Raw genomic sequence first — 21776 nt, 5'->3', positions numbered from 1 at the left:
GCAGTCAAATGAACAAGACCTTAAAAACACTTCAAGCTTTCTAGGGAAACCTCAAGAGGGTTATATCTTAAAACTAAAGACTGAGTGCAACTAGGCTAAGGGTTATTTTTCTCTAGGACTTGAAAAAAAATGAAATAAGCTAAATCTATTAGTATATAAATTTACAGTTCCACAAATTCAAGGGATCTATTGACTGCTGCTAATAATAATAATAAAAAAAAAACCCAACACTCTTCAAAGGAACTAGAAGACTATAAAACTTCTCTCTCTCCCTCCATATACACAGAGAGAGAGAGAGAGAGAGAGAGAGAGAGAGAGAGAGAGAGAGAAACAGAGAGAATACACACACACACAGAGCAATATATATATTGGACAGGCTCAAACAAAGACTGAAGACTGTTTAATTGGAGATGTACACTTCTTTTTTTATAAAATTTTTAATGTTGAATTCAACAGACTGCTGCAAACTTTCTTTCTAGAAAAGAATCACACAGTAAGGGAACATGATAGATCTTCCACAGTGATTTGCCATTAAATTAGGTTTCCATTGAGATAGAAAAACTACAAAAATTATCTTACTATCACTAAGTATATTTCTTTATTACAAACAGAGCTCCACGGTTTTTCATGTGGTAAATTAAAAGTTAATTTGTATGCACAGGAGAGGGTAATGTCCACCCTGTTCTAAGTCTGTCCTCCGGCCTCTAGTCCTCTCCTTCCCTCATATCTGCCATCTTGGCTCTGTTCTGCTCAACCCTGCTCTGCTACTTGGCCCATTCTCTATTTCCTACTGAGCTCACTAACTTGGTTTCCTTTTGAAAAGGAGCACTGGTGACATCTGCTTCCTATGAGGTAAATGCATTTCTAGGTTTCCAATACAGAGAAATTATAAGAAATAGTTTTCTTGCTGATATGAGCAGTATTGAGATTTTTGATTTTCTATTTCAAATCTCTACTATTATTGATTTTTATTTAAAAAATCCTAGGGCTGGCGAGATGGCTCAGTGGGTAAGAGCATGGACTGCTCTTCCGAAGGTCCTGAGTTCGGATCCCAGCAACCACATGGTGGCTCACAACCACCTGTAATGAGACTGGACGCCCTCTTCTGGTGCATCTGAAGACAGCTACAGTGAATTAAGCTGGAGCGAGTGGGGCCAGCAGAGGTCCTGAGTTCAGTTCCCAGCAGCCACACACATGATAGCTCATGGCCATCTGTACAGCTACAGTGTACTCATACACATAAAATAAATAAAATAAATTTAAAAAAGAAATCCTACCCATAGTTTTCAAATTGCTCCTTTACTAGAAATAGAAGTAAGATAATAAAAAAGTTTATTGACTAATTGCAACTCAGTAAGTCTGTGTAATTATACACCACTAAAACACTCAATACATAGGAATTGCATAGGATGTTGCCCAGGCTGGTTTTCAACTTCCGAACTTAAGAAATCTTCCTACCATATATGCCCAAGTATTTAGGAATACCTTTAAGCACCTTTGTGCTAGGACAGAAAATGTATTTTGTTATAATTGTTTTTCGCTTTTTGAGATAGAGTTTCTTTGTGTAGGTAGACCTGGCTATCCTGGAACAAAGAGATCTGCCTACCCCTGCCTCCTGAGTACTGGGATTAAGGCATGCACCACCACTGACTGCCATTGGGAAATGTATTTTTAACTTAGTATAACTATCAGTCAAGTATCTTAGTTAACTTTCAAGAAACTTAGAGGACACATACTATTTCTACGTTCCAGATTAAAATACTGAGCTGAAAGAGGGATGTTGCCAAAGGGTATGCAGCTAATGTGGCACAGCTGGAACTACAATCAGTTCATCTGCTTTCAAAAGCTGAATAATCTTCATTCTCATTAAACTGAGAAGAATATTACTTGACCCAGCACAAGCTGAAACTCATATTTTCTGATAACCAAAGAATATCCCTAGAAGATATCCAATGTTCATGTGCTGCACTTACATGCAAATTTCCCTTTGCCACCGAACCCACTATTCCAGGCTGCCCCAGTCCTGGCAGAGCTGCCCTTACCCGCTTGTGCAGCCGCTCTGCTTCCTCCTGATACGCGGCAAGCTGTTGCTTCCACTGCTTCACGTTGGCAGTGGACTCCAGCAGGGCTGCAGTGAGTTTGGCATTGTTCCCTTTGAGGGTAGCTAGCTCAGCCTCCCAGTGTTTGCTGATTGCTGAACTAAAATGCAACAAGGAGAATAAGTGATCACTTCATTGAGAACTGTTTCTGAATGTACACAATATTTAGTTCTACTACCAGGATTATACTCTAAAAATATAGACTATATATATTCAATAGATAAACCCAAACATTAAAACAACAAAAAATAATTCTATCAGAATTATGGAACAGATCAATGTGATACAGATATACATTAATATATATTGTAACCGAAAGCCAAAAATAATACCTAACAATGTACGATATTGTTTCAGGAAATCAAAGTCCAGTTTCATTTCTTAGTGGGACAAATGAGGATGCATGCATGACAGTTAGGTTGGAACAGATAGTGTATTATTTTAATTACTGATTTGTATTTGTATATTAAGCATTTTTAAATATTCCAATAAAATTTTTATTATAATAATTATAATGAAATTATTTCATAAGAGGCTAGATCAAGAAATTGGTTCTAATAACTTCTATTACAAAAGCAATAGTATTCATTGGGAATTCTTGATAATTCTTTGTTTGTTTGTTTGTTTGTTTTTTTGTTGTTGTTGGTTTTTTTTCGAGACAGGGTTTCTCTGTATAACCCTGGCTGTCCTGGAAGTCACTCTGTAGACCAGGCTGGCCTTGAACTCAGAAACCCGCCTGCCCCTGCCTCCCAAGTGCGGGGATAAAGGCGTGCACCACCACTGCCCGATGATAATTCTCGATAATAACTTTGCTAACTTCCCAAGGGGGAATCATCTTGTTTGAACGAAAACTGTTTTCTCTTTCTTGTTACTGAACTTTATTCCAATTAGTTAAATCCTAACTGTGTCCCATTAAGCAGTGGTGCCTCTTACAGCTTCCTGTACTCCAGGGTTTTAATGTCAGTTCGCATCACAAGGCATATGTTTTTATGAACTATTTTTATAGTGATTTTATTATATAATAAAAGGTTCCATCATCAAAATTTCTAAAGCTTAATGCCAGTCTTAAGATATATTCACATCATTCTCCCTTCACAAGTCAGAGAGGGACAGCATATAATTTTCAGTGACAGTTTTAAAAAAGCAAACAAACTCAAATGTTAATCAAATAATCTAAAACAAAAACAAACAATATAATCCCAAGTTTAAGGACAGTCTTCAAAATAATTAATCAAAATACTTTAGAAATATATAAATAAAAGACTGAGGGTCAGAACAGAGGAGAAAAGACACTGTGGAATCCTTGGGTAGGTTTTCAAGACAGGAAGGAAACACTGAGGTTCCAGGGAGAGTTTAGCAGTAAAGTACTTGCCTAGCATGAGAGAGGCCCTGGGTTCGATCCCCAGCACTGCCAAAAAAAAAAACACAGAAAAGAAAGGATCATTAGTGAAAAGCAGAGACTTGGTTGTAGTATTACAACAGTGCTGATTCCCAAAATTAGACCACTATATCGTAATCATACAAGGCATTAATTAAGGGACATGTGGTAAAGGATATATGGGGACATTGCAGTTTTTATAACTTTACAGTAAATCTAAAGTAGTTTACCAGTTAAACAACACAGTGAAGCAATAAGTGAAACTATCAATTTAGCAAACTATTTTTCTCAAAAAAGAAACTATTTTCAAGTTCTTCCTTTGTAGAATGACATTTTAGATTTAGACTTTCTGAGAAAAAACATATAACTATTCACCAGCCCTAAATAGATTAGTTTTTATTAAAACCACCTACCAGTTTTCCCCTAGAAGTGTTTCATTTAAATGGGTTCTTCAATCTGATAACTGAGATCTTACTGAACTAATTTAAAAATTTGCTATAAGCAAATATCAAAACTATTTAAAAATGAAAAAGACTTTAAGGACTTATTTCTAAAATCTACTTGTCAAGAAACAATGTCATTCTAAAGATGAACCAGACCATCTTTATAGAGAAAGAATGAGGGCACTTTAATGTGCTATTTTCCTTAGTTTTACTTTATATTCTATTGGTAGAAAATCCATTAAGAATTTGGTACGTGTACTAATTTCAATTATTACGTCTGTGATACTGGACTCATCTCTTAACTATACTGATCCTCCAGTCCTTACATGTTAACTAAAAACATTAGCCAAGCATTACTCAAATGTTAGCCACTAGCTGCGTGTGGTTACTTAAATTGCTTAAAAATTTACTTTTTAGTCATATTAGGCACTCTTCACATAATAAGTCAACAAGCTGCACATGACTAGTGGTTAGCAAGGACACAGAGCATTTCATTGTAGCAGGGGGCTCTACTGGACCTTGTCACTCTGCAGGATCTCTACATGTGAACTAGGTTTTCAGGGTCTTCTATTACGCATTCAATGATAACCCCACAACCTAAATTTATATATCAAAGTCCTAACTCTTAGATCATCACAGTATCTGTACTTAGAGATAGGTTTTTAGAGAAGTAGGGTTTAAATGGGATCCTTAGGGTAAACCTAACCCATACGATCACTGTACTTATTGGAGAAGATATGACCATCTAAATTTATATTTAGAGTACCCAACAACATTTTCCAATTTACCCTAGGATTGTCCAGTGTTTTAGTTAGGGTTCCTGTTGCTTCAATGAAACACCATGACCAAAAGCAAGTTGGGGGTTGGGAGAAAGGGTTAATTTGGCTTACACTTTCACATCATAGTCCATCACTGAAGAAAGAAGGTAGGATAAGAACTCAAGCAGGGCTGCAGCCTGGAGGCAGGAGCTGATACTGAGGCCATGTGGGGCTGTTAACTGGCTTGCTCCCCATGGCTTGCTCAGCCTGCTTTCTTACAGAACTCCAGACCAGCAGCCTAGGGGTGACCCCATCCACAATGGACTAGGCCCTCCCCACAGATCACTAATTAGGAAGATGCCTGACATAGATGGCGAGATGGCTATGAGAATGAATGGAAATCTGTAACTGATGGGGGTGGGGAGCATCTCTAGGACATGACAAAGACCTGGGATAAGGGAGGTGCCCAAGAAACAATGAGGGTGATCTATCTGTGATTCACAGCATTGGGGATATGGAACCTGAAGAGGCCACTTCTTGTTTCCAGGCAGGAATCCCAGCGGAGATAGGGACACCAACCCACCCACAAAACTTTCAACCCAAAATTTATACCATTTACAAGGCACGGGGCGGGGGGGTGGGGCGGGCACTAGCAAGATGGCACAGCGGGTAAGAACACTGACTGCTCTTCTGAAGGTTCTAATTTCAAATTCCAGCAACCACCTGGTGGCTTACAACCACCCATATCTGATCTGATGCCCTCTTCTGGTGTGTCTGAAGATAGCTACAGTGTACTTATGTATAATAATAAAAAAATCTTTGGGCCGAAGTGAGCAGGGACTGAGAGAGTGGAATTGACCAGAGTGAGTGAGCAGAAGTCCTAAAAATTCAATTCCCACAACCACATGAAAGCTCACAACCATCTGTACAGCTACAGTATACTCATATACATAAAATAAAATAAATAAATCTTAAAAAAGAAAAGAAATGCAAGCACCCCTGTAGAGCAGAGATTGAGGGAATAGCCAACCAATAACCAGCCCAACTTGAAACACAACCCATGGGCAAGCAACCAATCCCTGACACTATTAATGATATTCTGTCATGCCTGCAGACAGAATGGCATGTCTAGCATGCCTGGCCTCTGAAAGGCTCCACCCAGCAGGTAACTCAATGCAGACACACAGCCAAACAGTTGATGGAGCCTGGGGGAAGGATGGCAGGCCTGAAGGGGATAGGAACTCCACCAAAAGAGTCAACTAACCTGGACCCTGGGGAACTCCCAAAGACTGAATCATCAAAGAGCATACTCGGGCTGGACCTAAGTCTCCTACACATATGTAGCAGATGTGCAGCTTGGTCTCCATGTGGGTCTCAAACAACTGGAGCAGGAGCTGACCCTAAAGCCTGCCTTTGGGGCATGTTCTTCTAGCTTGGCAGCTTTGTCTGGACTCTGTGGGAAAGGATGTGCCTAGCCCTGCAGAGACCTGATGTGCTAGGGTGGGGGATACCCAAGGGAGGCCCCATTCATGCAGAGAAGGGGATGGGGGAGTGGAGGACTGAGGAGTTTGGGGGAGGGTTGTGGAAGGGGATTATCAGGAGAGGGGCTGTGAGTGGGATGTAAAGTGAATAAGTTATATAAAAAAAAGGTGCCTGACAGCTGGATCTTATGGAGGCATTTTCTTAATTGAGGTTCCTCCTTTCAGATGACTATAGCTTCTGTCAAGCTGATATAAAATTAGCCAGGACATCTAGTATATTCAAGTTTGCTGTTTATTTAGATTCAAGGAGGCTCAAGTTTAAGGTATAACCCCAAATGTCCAGTATGCTATGGTTAAATCCAGGTAAATATATTTATTCTCTACATTAATAAAGTAATTATGTGATTATATGCATGGAATATTATCTGTTTATGAGCAAGAAAGCTATTAAAAAGCATTTCTAGCTGGATGGTGGTGGCACACGCCTTTAATCCTAGCACTCAGCAGGTCAAATTCAAGTCCAGTCTGGTCTCCAGGATAACAAGGGCTACACAGATAAACCCTATTGCAAAAACCAAAACCAAAACCAAAAGAGTATTTCTAAGACCAGGGAGGCACATCCTTGGGCAGAGGTGTTACACTTTCCTGCAAGCTCATCTTCTATCAGAAGCAGCATAGATAAAAGACAGAAAAGAGAGGAGGACGAAGGAGGCCTGGAAGAACAGAGACACCCTCACTGTATGAAGGCTACAAAGCCCATCTAGGCTTAGTCTCCTGGAAAAGATAATCTCAAACTATTACCTCTACTTCTTAGGACACAGGGGATGACCTATTACAGTTAGAGAACAAGAGATAAATCTTTATACCTTAGAAGTTCAGAAAATAGTCCAGGATTAGGGTCTCCAGTCTCTAAGAGGGGTAAGAAACTCCCATAGAAGACACTCCAAAAACCTGAATTCATCTGCTACTAGAAGGTAGTTGTGTCCTTGACTGTCAAGCTGACAGCAACTTCCCATTGTGGAAGGGATAAAGTATAAGACAAACCAAAAAGGAGGTACCAGGAACTGTGGAAAAATCCCTCCAGCAGGTCAGCACTGACACTAAGCACAAGCTAATACTAGAGGTGGGTGAAAGCATAAATAAACCCAAAATCTAGTTTAACCTCCCCCACTTTTTTTTTGTTTACTTTTTTGAGACAGGGTTTCTCTGTGTAGCCCTGGCTGTCCTGAAACTCACTCTGTAGACCAGGCTGGCCTTGAACTCAGAAATCTGCCTGCCTCTGCCTCCCAAGTGCTGGGATCAAAGGTGTGCGTCATCACTGCCCGGCTAGTTTAAACCCTGAGTAGACTAACATAACTCTTAAACTAACACAAGAGTCCTGCCCAGGTAGAGGGCCAAATGCAGGAGCTGGCCTTAAATATGCATGGATCCCATGTATGTGGACTCATTCAACCACTGGCTGGAAAGATTAGGAAAAAATTACTTTGTCTGTACTAAACATAAACAAATTTATTATTTTCTAAATAATAAAATGCAAACTATTTATATAGTATATATACTATATAAGTCTACTTCATCTAAAATTAAGTGTACAGAAGGACAAATACATAAATACCATTCGACTTAACATAAGAGACTTGAGGACCCACAGATTTCAGTATTGACAAAGGGTCTTGGAACCAATCCCCCATACATAAAAGGGACAACTACTCTAAGCCACTATTACTTTTTATGCAATATTTAATATTTAATAGGTTGCAGTATGTACCAAAGAGCAATAAATGAAGCCAGTGTCAAAAGGGGAAGCATACACAGGCTCTTACTCAGAGGTATGGGCATACTAAGCAAGGAAGGCAAATGGCCGCCTCAAGTCTTACTAGAAGAGGAGGCATCAAGCTCTATCAGATTGGGAACTTTGGCAGAGAAATGGAAACTGCAAGCAAGAATCAAGTGACAGTGTTAGAAATAATAGAGATAAGAATGTTTTTGACAGGTTCAGGGAAATTGATATAACTGCACAAAATTATTAGAAATCAAAGTGAAACACAAGAAGAAAAAGGAGAGCACAAAACATGTATATTAATATCAAACTATCTGGCAAAATACACTACTGGACTAGTAAAGCAGGGTTGAAGAGATAAGCATTTTAAGACATAAAGGCTCATAACAGCGTTAGTCACAGTAGTCAAAAGATAAAGGGCAACCCAATGTCCTTCAGTGGGTGGCTGGACGAACAACATGAAGTATACAGGTACGTGTAATGGAAGGAAATTCTAAAATGGATTGTAACACAGATGAACTTCAAGGACATCATGTTACATATAGAAGGCCAGTCCCCAAAAGACAAATGCCGTATGTCTACACTCATATTTGAGGTACACAGTCATGCCAGGGAATGCAAAAATGCTGCTAAGGGAGGGAAGAGGGGCATGACATTACGTTTCGATGAGTATTGTATATCAGATTTGCAAAATAAAATTACAGAAAAAGGGCTGAGTGTAACGAGTATAGAGAACCTTACAGAACAGAGAACCTTTTAAACCTTGTGTTTGTAGGTTTACAAATATACATGTATGCAAAGTTATGTTAGAGAAGTTAGGGAATGCCACTGTATATAGATTCTTTAATAAAGTTATCTTACTACAAAAATACAATAAGAAGCTTTCTATGAGCCTTTCAGTTCTGCTTGGTAGAACTGTCTCAGAATTGTTCTATGTCTGTTTACTTGGCATGGATGGGCAGGAAGCAGACCAACTGCACTGTGGGATAAGAAAAGGAGGTGCAGGGACCGCAGGGGATGGTGATAAGAAATAGGTGAGGAAGAAGGAGTAACACAGCCAAGGCATAAGGAGCAAGTGTGCTAGGGCTGTAAGAAACCCAAGCAAGGTCACAGACACAGGGTAGAAAAAGAAGGTACCTAGTCTGTTAATATACTTGTTTATTTCTGTGAGTATACCTTGAGACCCTTATGTATTAAGATCTGACACAGTCAAGCTAAGAGATTTTCGCATTATTTTTTTTAACTCTTCAGAGCCCAAAACCATAGTTGATTACACTAAAATAAGAAAACAAATATTGAAGAAAATTCTCATATCAGATTCTTTTACATACAGTGCAGTGCACATGGCCACAGTACACTAGATCTAAGACTTGTGCAGCCTGGAATAAACAGCATAGGGGAGTAGTTCAATATTAAATTTTTCTGTTTTTACATTTTCTCCTTAATTTTTATTGTCTTATGTGCATGATATGTGTACGTGTGTGCATCACTTATATATAGTGCTCAAGGAAGCCAGAAGAGGTGTTGGATCCCCTGGAACTAGAATTACAGTGAGCTGCCCTATGGATGCTAGGAATCAAGCCAGGGGCCTCTGAAGAGCCGAACCTCCTCGCCAGCCCCAGGTATCCACACTCTCTGACACTGAATACAAGGTAAATGAATGCATGATCTAAATGTCATCACAGGGTAAATCTGAGTTGTTCAGAGGACACTCCTAGTTCCTCTACTTTGAGCTGTTCCTTGAGACATCATATTTCTAAACAACAGTGAAATACAATTTACTGTGTGTGTGTGCATATCAATCTTCTTTATTTCCTCCCCGTAGCTATACACAGATTCTTTTGGCTATCAAGTATGCAAATGCATTTATTAGAATGGCTTACACAATTTCAACTTCCATAAATCCCAAAGGTTGCTATACTAAAGAAAGTTCTGAGTGTTATTTCAGATGTGTTTAATCCTTACATGCAAATATATGTTTTAATATCCTTCCCAATTTTGGGGAAAAAGATGTTTCTTTATCTTCAACTCTAAGATACTGGTTTCTTCCCTATTGGATTGATATTTAGTAGTAACTGATATCATTGGATTAGCTCTGATACTGTAATTTTAAGTCAGTATTGTATATTTTAGAATTTTTTTTTTTAATGTTTCATACCCAGGGCCCTGAGTTTGATTTTCACCAATGAAAAAACACTGCAGGTGTTCTTGGGGATGACTTAGTCTTTTTTTTTTTTAAAGATTTATTTATTTATTTTATGTATATGAGTACACAATATAGCTGTACAGATAGTTGTGAGCCTTCATCTGGTTGTTGGGAGTTGACTTTTTTAGGACTTCTCCTTGCTCCCGTCAGCCTCACTCAGCCGGGCTCACTCAGTCCCTGCTCACTCTGGCCCAAAGATTTATTAATTATTATAATTAAGTACACTGTAGCTGTCTTCAGATGCACCAGAAGAGGGCGTCAGATCTTATTATGGGTGGTTGTGAACCACCATGTGGTTGCTGGGATTGGAACTCAGGACCTTTGGAAGAGCAGTCAGTGCTCTTACCTGCTGAGCCATCTCTCCAGCCTTTTTTTTTTTAAAAAAAGATTTTATTTATTTATTATATGTAAGTACACTGTAGCTGTCTTCAGACACACCAGAAGAGGACATCGGATCTTATTACAGATGGTTGTGAGCCACCATGTAGTTGCTGGGATTTGAACTCAGAACCTCTGGAAGAGCAGTCAGTGCTCTTAACCGCTGAGCCATCTCTCCAACTCCTGACTTAGTCTTTTATTAGAGACAGTCTTGAAACTTAAACCTTAATTACTCAGGAAGAAGGCAAATTTGTCTAATGATTCAGAGACACTGAAACACTATGATCTTATGTTTGAATGCTGGGATAAAGTAAAATAATTATTTATTCTTGTAGATGCTTTTGGTTATTCAGTAAAGTTTGTGTTTCCCTCAGAAAGGACCAGCTAGTTCTCTCTGGGCTTCAAATACACAGGAGGTCAGAACACTTCAAAAAAACCACCACCAGAATTTCTTTATGCTGGATTTCAAATTCAGTTTCCCTTTATTTAAAGTCAAAGTTTTAGAAGGAAAGTATTAAGCTTCATGCAAGTATTAAGTTAATGTAAAATCAAAAAGAAAAGTACTTCAAAAACTGAGAGCCTAATGTATGAATAATATATTTATTGAACCTCTGAATAAGCCAATGTCACCATATAGTCTAGGACAGCTGTCTTCCTCCCAGGCCTTCAGGACTCTAGATCTGTCACTGGAATTTCTAAATGATCACTTATAGCCTCTTGACCCATATATATAATATAGCACTCAGAAAAAATATTTAGATTATTTTTTCAAAATCCTTAAAAATAGGGTATGAACAGGCTCCCCCATCTTCTTTTTAAAATGTGCTTCCCTGTATCAAGAATGAAGCCAGTCCCCAAGAGGAAACACACCACATAGCACTGGCTGATCTGAAGTCTGCACTTGGTTCTCCACTTCCCACCCCAAATGGCAAGAATCAAAATGATACTCATCTAAACATGCTTGTGTTTTTGTATTAACTTTTGGCCCCAAGCCAGTTCAACTTAAAGAGAACAACAAAAAGATATATTTAACAGTTTAGGATCTGAGTTTTAGTTTTTTTTCTTTTCTTCTTCTTTTAGACAAGGTCTAAAAGAAACCCTGGCTGTCCTGAAACTCACTCTGTAGACCAGCTAGACTCTAACTCACAGAGATCTGCTGACTCTGCCTCCAGAGTGCTAGGATTAAAGGCATGTGCCACTGCATCCAGCAAATTTTTGTTTCTTAAAACAACTTGTTTCTCTAAAGGAGAAAAATTCCCCTTTAATGAAAGAACAATAATCTTCTTTATAAATAATACATCTGCCAGAAGGAAGTATATGAGGAAGAGCTCTGGAGTTTGATAGGCAAATGGCCAGGTGTGTGAGGGGACTTCTGACTATGGATAAACCATAACTTCTTCAATACTCAAAGCCTACTGCCATTAATTCCTATGTATAAACCAGTAACTTTAATACTCAAAGCCTACTGTTATTAACTATTATGTATAAACCTGTAACTTCCTCACTACTCAAAGCCTACTGTTTCTAATCAGGGTGCTTCCTTCAATTTCAACCCCATGGTGCGGTGTCAGGGTCTTGCTACATAGTTCCAGCTGGCCTTAAACCTGTGTTCCTCTGCCACAATCCCAGTATTCAGAAGGCTGAATCAGAAAGATTTCCACAAGTCTGAAGCTAGTCCAGACTATAGGGTGAGTTCTAGGCTAGCTTAAGTTACAGAATAAGCTGCCTCCAAACAAACAAATAAAATTGTAGCATCACAAAATGAATCAGAAGAGTGGGACTCTGGACATGATGAAGTCATAAGAACTCGTTAAACCAGCTAGTATACCTCAGATGTATAGAAAAGTAATCTGCCTGTATGGGCTGGGGATATTGCTCAGTGTTGGGCATGAAGACTTGAATTTGGATTCCTAGCAGCAATGTAACTAGCTGGGTACAGCTGTACATGCCTGCAATCCCTAAACTAGGGAGGAAGAGATGGGGTAGGGGGAGACCTCCCTGTCTGGACAGTCTAGCTGCCTGTTTCCTGGTTCAGTGAAAAATACTGTCAAAAATGTGGTTGGAAAACAAAATAAGAAGACAAATAATGTAAATGCTTGGTCTCTATGTGCATGAACTCCTCCATACCACAGGCACAATTTTAACAAAAGTAGCCTGTATTAAGGTCTTTGTCTAAAAGAACTACCATAGTTATAGTTTATAATAATTTTCCTTGGTGAAATGCAGTATATGTTTTATAATCAATGACATCTTAGATATAGTCTATAGATACTTCTGAACTGTGGAGAGCATGCATGTTAAGTGAGAACTGACTGTTGAAACAGTGTTAGGGCACAGGCTTGGGTTGGAAGGCTACAACTTGAGTTAGCTATGGGGTCCTCGGTTATCCACTTAGCCTCACTGTTTCATCTGTAACATGAGGATTAATAACTATCTTCACAGCCTGCATGAAATATTTAATGGGTGCTCAAATATTCGGGCCTTCCCATATAAGTAAGCAATAAAGAGCCTTAAAAGTATCTCAATGAGCTAAGAAAAAGCTATTTATAATGTTAAATATTTTAAAAGGGCTCTTTCTGGTCAGTGATGTAAATAACTGAAATAGATGTAACTCAAGTCAAATCAATATCAGGTACTCACTGAATTATTTAAGCTAAATTCCTTGGTGTTATAGATATGGTATTGATGACAATCTAAATCTCTGGTGTAGATCTCAATAAATCCAACAAATTAATGAAAGAGTACAAAAATGAGTAAACACAAGATACAGTGGGAATGCCGCTGCCGGAGGTTGGCATCTGACGGTGAAAGGGAGACACAGTGAAACCTGAATTTTATTGCATTTAGCTCATAAAACATTCAGCACTGCTGTTGCAGCTTCCCATTAGATTTTCGAGATAGAAAAAAAAATCTAGTTTTTGCTCCATTTTTACTCAAAAATATGGAGAGAGTCACAGTGGGTCTGAGAAATATCCTGGATCCCATAATTGTACTGTTTAGTATAAATGTTTCCACGTAGACGAGTATATCTTACTTTAAAGGTACACTACAGATGTGGCACACATCTGTATACTTCTTGCCTGGTCTCCTGTGGTTGCTGTTTTCTGTCCTAATGTAGATATGGTTGGGAAAAACACAGCTGAAGGACCACAAGAAGTCACAATTTTATGACCACTTTCCAGTCTTGCTGGCTCCTAACATCAGGTGTTAAAGCCCACAGAGATTCCTACTAAAAATTTATAACAGCCTACTTTTTTTGTAAGAAACCAGTGGACACTAAATTCCTACTCAATTATGTTTACTTATAAAAGACTCAATTTTAAAGAGGTATTTTAAATACCTAAACATTGAAATGGTTTCCCTGTATCAGTAAATTTACAGGACTGGGGCCCATCCAAAAGAGGGTAGTTGATCACGAAAGTCATTGGTTAAGTGTAATGAACGAAAACTAAAAAAGATCTGGCCCAAGTTGATACTACAAATTACAAACCTATTATATTAATAGATACCTGTATTTATGTTGATTTCTCTTTTAAAAGTAGACAAACAACAATAAAACAAATAACCATTTACTAAGTTTTTGTTAGAAACCTTTTCCCAGCATTCTCTACTGAAGAGGTGGTCTTCATGATATGAGCCTTACTTATTAACTGAAAAATGATGCTTGTTTCAAGTCTTATGATGAATATATATGTCTTTTCAAAAAGTGAGGTCAACTAAATTCAAGCCCGTCCTCTCGTTTGCTAGATTATAACATTATAATCATCATAACCTATTCAAGATAAATATTCTACCTACATGTTGATTTAGCTTTCAAAGGACTTGAAAATACATTTCATTCCAAAGATGTTCACTGTCACTTAAGGAAAATTTACTGTAAAAACTGCTTGGTGTGCCATTAACTATTGTTGGAGAAAATCGAGAAGCAGAAATCACTGTAGGAACTGGCAGAACTGAAAAGACAGCATTAACAGAGATTTTGCCAGAGCCATAATTTGTTGGAAGAAAATGGATATTTTAATAATATTTTGCCATGAAACCTTTTCATCTTTAATGGCCATTATTTGGTACTCAGATTCAGAAATTTTTACAGCTTAATTTTGTTTTTGAAGAGGCTTTAATCAAAAGGCATAACTATTTAATGCTTCAGTGGTAGCAGGAGCAAATGTTTATTTGTTTCTGTTGCCATTTAAAGCACATTCATTATCTCCAACTGTTAGTGCATATTTAAGCTATGTAAATAATATGCAAAGGTAAGGGCACTGACCAAAGGGGCAATGGTGAGAATGAATAACAGCTTAGTTCATTACCTACTGCTATTGTCAAGGGGAGTTTCCAGTTTATCTTCTTAGGCCTTCCAGATCAGCCTGGATAGTGGCAAAGGCCCCTGGAACCCAGAAAGCCTACTTACTTGCCAAGGGGATGGAGTCACACTAGTTAGCTAGTTGAGCAAGAGTCAAACGGGCCAATGGAAATGTTCTTGGTTGTTCTTCCAGCAACAGTGACAAACAAGTATACACACCACAAAGACTGCCTTCCTTATCCAAACAATTCTCTTAGCAATCTGTTGCTCCTTAAAGAGCTTTTTTAGTTTGTCTGTTTTTGAGACAGGGTCTTACTGTGTAGTCCTGGCTGACCTGGCACTCTTATTAGAACAGACTGGCCTCAAACTCAGAGATCCACACACTCTGCATTCTAAGTGCTGGGGTTAAAGGCGTGGACCACCATGCTTACCTTTTGAAAGAATATTTCATGTGACATCATCACATTACAACTAAATTTCATTAACATGAATTTGATTTTGAACAAACAGGCTATTCACATATAAAGGCATGAGAACTAACGTCCATGTACATTGAAGGACTAGGGACTTGTACTGGGTGCCTACTTTACAGTTTCTCTCACTGAGATATAACTTATCTTTTTCACAGGTCCCTTTGCTTCACTGCCCAAAAGATAACCTATAATTGGCTGTATGCAGTCACATGACAGGGTGCTGAGGATGAATGCCACGCAGAAATCATTAAAAAACTAGATTCCGATGAGTTCAGAATGTGGGTTAATAAAATCTAGTGAGATCAGAATATGCCAGTCACAAATAAAAATACTAAAGCTAGGTCGAAATTCTTTTTTCTTTTGAAATTAATTGTTATGGGTCTTTTGCCTGCATGTAGTTCTGTGTACCTGTTGTTCAGACGGCCAGAAGGCAGCACTGGATTCCTTGGTAACTGGAGTTAGAGACTACTAAGAGCTGTCATGTGGATACTGAGAACTGAACCTGGGTCCTTTGGAAGACCAGTCAGTACTTTTAACCTGGGCTACACTTCAGCCTTTGGGATGAAATTCTTGAATAGTCTGGAGGCTTACATTGTGGAAATGGACTGCATATGTTAGTATTCACATGGAAGTAAAGAGTTTTATAATATGTGTGAATATAGACTGCCCAGAGTACTATTTTACTTCTATCAATACTCTCTAGGCTGCTTTCTATGGACAAGTGAAGGCTGTGGTGAAACCAGGGACTTACTATTAAACACAGATTCAGAGTTTAGTTAACATCTTTCACGAAGCACCCCAGAAAACACATAGTCCAAGCCTATGAGAAGCTTTCACCACATATTCACCCATACACACAGCCTGTTGGAATAAATGCCTTGGTGTTTGTACTTATAACTGATGACTTATTTTTCAGCCAGATAGACTGTACCTCTATAATTATTATTGATTTGTACAAAACTGTAGGTGAAAGTATATAAATGTAGACATGAAAGTCTAGCTGCCATGTTGTTTCTTCAAAAAATCATGTATTTAAAGCTGTTCATCTTAAATTTGCTGGGGACTATAAACCCAGGGTGTCATGTGTTCTGGGTAGGTGCTCTGCCACTGATCTCTACTCCCACGCCATGGAAGCATTTAACTTTTGAGACTAACATTATACCTTCAGATACATTTTTTTTTGTTTTTTTCGGTTTTTCAAGACAGGGTTTCTCTGTGTAGCCCTGGCTGTCCTGGAACTCACTCTGTAGACTAGGCTGGCCTCGAACTCAGAAATCCGCCTGGCTCTGCCTCCCAAGTGCTGGGATTAAAGGCACGCGCCACCACTGCCTGGTCAGATACATTTTTATAAAAGTGAATAAAGAAGTGCAAGCAGAGAAATCTAAAATGATTGGATTTACTAATAGTACTTACAGTATATCCACACAAAACCTTAGCATTGTTAAATGGTATTGGGCTCTAGAATCAGAAATGACTCTTCAAAGTTTTAGCAAGTTAGAATTGTCCGATGAATTTGACAAAAATTGGGCATTTATGCATTTTGTCTTGAGTTTTATATGTAGAAGACATTGAAATATCTAACGAAGTTTGGTTCAGTCCGTATCTGTATTTAAGATTTGCGGCTCAGAAGGAAAGAACATGCTGTAGGAGCCAAGATGTCATTACCAGGAGCAGCGCGTTTGATGAGGAGCTGCAGGGTTTGGTGTTTGCCCTGCTGGCTTTCCGTCTTCCTGGGTATGCCCCACTCTTCCTTTTTCAAATAAGAATGTTTACTCTATGCCATTGCATATTCTTAGCAGGTAACATGCTTTTTTATTCTACAGGGGCTAAGGGTCTGCCTTGAGATTCAGCAGAGACTGTGGAATTTTACAGGGTTGGAACTGTGAAAGTACAGAAGTTGAACCCAATGCATTCAGTACTAGGAGATGGCCCAGAGCCAGTTAATATTATGGTTTGAACTCACACTGCTACCCATGGGCTTCTGTAATTAAATACTTGGTTTTGCCCAGTGTTTCTGCTTTGGGAACCTTTAAGAGGTGGGGCAAAAGTGGAGAAAACAGATTGCTGGGAAGGGGCAGAGTGAGGGTTAGGGCCAGGCTTTGAGCCTGGGCTTCTCAGATTCCTAACTGGCAGTATTAGGTTTCCACTGCCCTCATCTGAGCTAGTGCTACAGCTACACCTTCCCTGCCTTGATACATTGCACCCTTTCAAATGGTGAGGGAAAACAAACCCTTTTGCTTTTCCTCATTTCTCTGTTATTTTAATACAGCCATGACAGAGTACTTCCTATGCCAGCCAAGCAAGCTCCCTTCCTTTCCTCCCCTCGCCTTTCTCCCTTCCCTGCCCCACACTTTGATAATGGCAATGCAAGGTAACATTGTACACTGATTCAGACTTAGACTTGTAAATTTAAAAAAAAGTCAAGTATGGGAGGAAAATAAAAATTCTTACTTCAGTAGGCTATATTATCCTGTGCCTGAAAACAAAAGGAAAATGAATGCATTTATCCTTTCAAGAACATTTTCTCAGCATCTATAATTCAGTTTAAAAGATGAACTGAAACTGAAGTTTCTGTTTACAATCTCCAGCATAACTCTGGATAAATATGTCTTGCAAGTTCTCCTTTTTAAAAGTGACAACAATACTACTTATTACAAACTACAATTCCGACTGGTGTTGTAAGGGTTATAACTAATGTATTCGCAATTCAGATGACTGTAACTACTCAATATGCATTTGAGTACCATGGTCACAGAAAGACATTTTTATTTTATTGAGATATGTGATGTTACATTTTGATAAATACTAAGTAGCCAGCCTACCAGTTTATATATTTCATAAACTTAATTCAAGCAAACAATGTATTAAATATAGTAAATCAGTAATATTTTCTAATATTTTCAGGTGTTCTCATCATCCTCAAGGAATTTCTACCTTAACAACAGAAGAAAAAAACAGATCTAATATAGAAAAAATAATCAGTCACCTGATTCAATAGTGTGTATTATGCCTCTACAATGTGTCATGCACCATGCCAAGTGGATAGAAAACTAAAAAAATACATCTTTCTTCTTATTCTTTATTCTTAAAGCTTGTTCCAAGTTTTTCTTTCATCTTTCCAGTTGTTATTTCTATGATCTCAAGATGAGAGCAAAGCCATCTTAAACCTACAAATATTACATGCTGGTCCAGGCCTTTCTGGCAGTATTTACTCATCAGCTCATCTTAATAATCATCTGTTAGATGTCAAGTATCACACATCTATGAAGGTACATAAGCTCTGTTCTTAGGCGCTTCATGAGTAGACCATGTAAGTGGTGTGGATGGTGATTTTATGCTTATCACTTGTTAAGTGATTTCCAGTGCATGTGATTATATATGCATATACACACATATATTAAACACCACAGAGACAACTGTGCCTTCCAGGTACCCTAACCTCTGGATATGCTCATTTTGCAAAATTCTTCTGAAGCTATGTTGGAAGAGTCAACTTCTTACAAGGCCTCTCTAGATGCTCTTGGTTTGCAATATTGCTCAAATGAGAATCTGGGAAATCGTTCGGCATGTGTGTCAATGTGTGCTGATCCTATGATGATTTCAGAAATGGATTGCTCAGCTCTAAGCAGTGCTACAATTGACAGCTAGCTACTTGGTAAATATACAGAATGTAGTCTTACTTCTACATAACCTAGTTATAGAACAAAGAAATCACATATAAGGACATTTTACTGTACCCTACGCTCATGTAAATTATTCAAAGTTCCCCTAATGATCCTAAGAAAATATAAACAGGTAATCAAGGCTATTAAGACTACAAACATGTAAGCATATGCACTAGACTTTAAGATTCATGTCAATTACAACTATAAAATGAGCACAATGTAGCCTGTCTTCTAAAATATTTGTTTATACTTATAGATCAATGCTGCTCAACGTTGGACAGAGTAGTTTTGTCTTGTTTTGCAGCAGGCAGTTTTTAAGGCAGGAACTTGTATCTTGTCATCTGCTCTAAATAGGACCTCTTTTTAATGCTCCCGGCCTACCCCCACTCCAAGCGTCAGGTAACTCTAGAGAAGGGGAATAAAAAACAATTTAAGAGACAGAAGATGGGGAGAGGATTGTAAGATGCCTTCTGAACATGGCACAGCCACTGCCTTATCAACAGCAGTTATGGTTATTGTACAAAATGAAGCCTGTCAACATTCTAGGATGAATGAGGGAAGAGACTTATGCTGAGGGGTAATGGCTGAGGGAAGGAGGAGCCATTTTTCTTCAGGGGTATAGCCTCAGGTAAGTTTCCCATGATCCAGTAAATAACACTACACCCATGCATATAAAAGCATGGTTGTTGGGTGGGTGGGGGAGCCCGAATGCAGGAGAGAAAAGTTTGGGAAGAATGGCTCCAGAGAGAAGAGGATGGAGGTGAACATGATCAAATACATTAACTGCCAAGAATAATAAATAAATAAATAAATAAATAAATAAATAAATAAATGAACATGACCACATGGGCTTAATCTAAATGCCTATTATGTCCTCAAATGATTACATGTGTACAGACTTAGTACTCACTATATTTCAACTGTTACTTTTTAGGCAATTCTAACTTATTTTTGTGGGAAATAATGGCTAAATTCTGTTAATCACTATTTTTGAAGTTTGCTTTCCTTTAGAGACTTACAATTTCTTTCCAACAGACCAAAGGAAAGATTAAGCAGAGACAGAGAGGATTAGTCAAGTTCTAATTATGGTTCATACAGATTTGTAAAAGTTCCCTAAGCAAGGTATGGCGACTGGTAGGCTGCCAATGCTCTTATGGATGGCCCTAAACCCATGCTCATGGGTCTACATGAACTGGACTCAGTGTGTTGTAAAAAATAAAAGTAAAAAAGGTAGGAGGAACATGTACTGGAAAGATGGTCAATGAGGATGGGAAGAGGGGTGGATATCACAAAGATGTATTGTATATATGTATGAAAATTTCTAAGACTAAAAAAAGAATATTTTTAAACCCTAACGTTTCTATTTTTCAGATTTTTTTCCAGAGGAAAAAAATGGGTAATTGTGTCTGTTCTATTTCTTATGAGATGAGGCAAAACAAAAATTTATAAAAAATGAAAAAAACAAACAAACAACAAAGGTGGCATTTCATTTGATATTATTGAATTTCAGAGAATTAAATGCAAGGGTGGTCTCTGTTGGTCCTTGGGTAAAATGTTTTACTTTTATAAACTAGTAGAAAACTGGCTGGGAAGGCAGATATGACTCACATGTACAATATCAATTAGTACTATTTAGGGTGCTAGATGTCTACACTAATTTCCCAGACATAGTAGTGAATCACTTATTAAGTATTTACATCCTGGGCTGGAGAGATGGCTCAGTAGTTAAGAGCAATTAACTGCTCTTTCAGAGGTCCTGAGTTCAATTCCCAGCAACCACATGGTGGCTCACAACCATCTGTAATGAGATCCGATGCCCTCTTCTGGTATGTCTGAAGACAGCTACAGTGTTCTTACATACATAAAATAAATAAAATCTTTAAAAAAAAATCTTTAAAAAAAAAAGTATTTACATCCTGCTTGCCCCCAAAACACTTGTTTTTCTGATGGCATCATTTCCCATAGGTTGGTACAACGATGCTAAAAAAGCCACTTTATAGAGTAAAATTATTTTCAGCTTGCCATTTGTTTGCTTGTGCCTACATGAGCGTATGTATGTGTGTATATGTAGGATCTAACCCTATTTAGGACTTCACTGAACTATATTTCCAGCCTAATTATTAGTAATGCTGCTAAAGCCCAAATGTTCAAGTACAAATTTAACTCAACCTATAAATTTTTACCAACCTGTTCCATCTTTAAGTCTAGTTACCAAATAGCAATATGCTCCTGAAACTTATCTCATTATAACAATACCTCATGAGCTTATGAATTTATCCCATATTGTAGGCTAGTGCTTTAACTTTACAAGAGTCTACTGTTGAATAGTATCTGATATATCACACATTTTGAATCTGTAGTGCCATCTGGGAGGATTTAAAAAATTTCAATTATGTACGTACATTGTGCCAAAGCATAAAACACTACTTTCTCCTAACGTAATATTTATAGGAAGAGCTAGCTAATTTGCTGTATGTAATGTGTTTCTTTACATAGCACAGAAACCTTACTGTGTCTTAACAATCCTAAAGAGAGGCCTGACTCTCAGGCCCAGCCACAGAAAACAGTGAGAGGAGATGTTACTCATTTCATGACTAAAGGCAGCCTCACATTAAGATAACAAAGTCCAGCTTGTTTAGAAATCATATGCTACCATTTCTCTTCTACCAAACAGATGAAAACTGTTGCTCAGAGCCAAAATCATTTGCTTAAGTGAATAGTAATGGTAGCTGGGCCTGGAGAACCTAAGTAAACAATCCGTACATTATTGACATGGTTAAGAACATTCTGTATTTTTAGAGACTAAAATGAT

At 38.2% G+C, this 21776-nt stretch overlaps 1 protein-coding gene across 1 annotated transcript in view; it reads right to left on the bottom strand.

Moving 5' to 3' along the window:
- The window catches only part of Homer1 (homer scaffold protein 1), a 103745-nt gene that overhangs the window by 16109 nt on the left and 65860 nt on the right, over positions 1-21776 (bottom strand). The window contains exons 6-7 of the mRNA XM_031360533.1: positions 3472-3507; positions 2043-2199 (exon numbers count right to left, since the gene is read on the bottom strand). Of these exons, the coding sequence (XP_031216393.1) occupies positions 2043-2199; positions 3472-3507 (193 nt within the window). The remainder of the gene's footprint in view (positions 1-2042; positions 2200-3471; positions 3508-21776) is intronic.

The sequence above is a fragment of the Mastomys coucha genome, unplaced genomic scaffold (assembly GCF_008632895.1).
Source record: "Mastomys coucha isolate ucsf_1 unplaced genomic scaffold, UCSF_Mcou_1 pScaffold8, whole genome shotgun sequence".
Classification (NCBI taxonomy): Eukaryota; Metazoa; Chordata; class Mammalia; order Rodentia; family Muridae; genus Mastomys; species Mastomys coucha.
The sequence above is the reverse complement of the archived record's forward strand: the minus strand, read 5'-3'. Positions and strand labels throughout refer to the sequence as shown.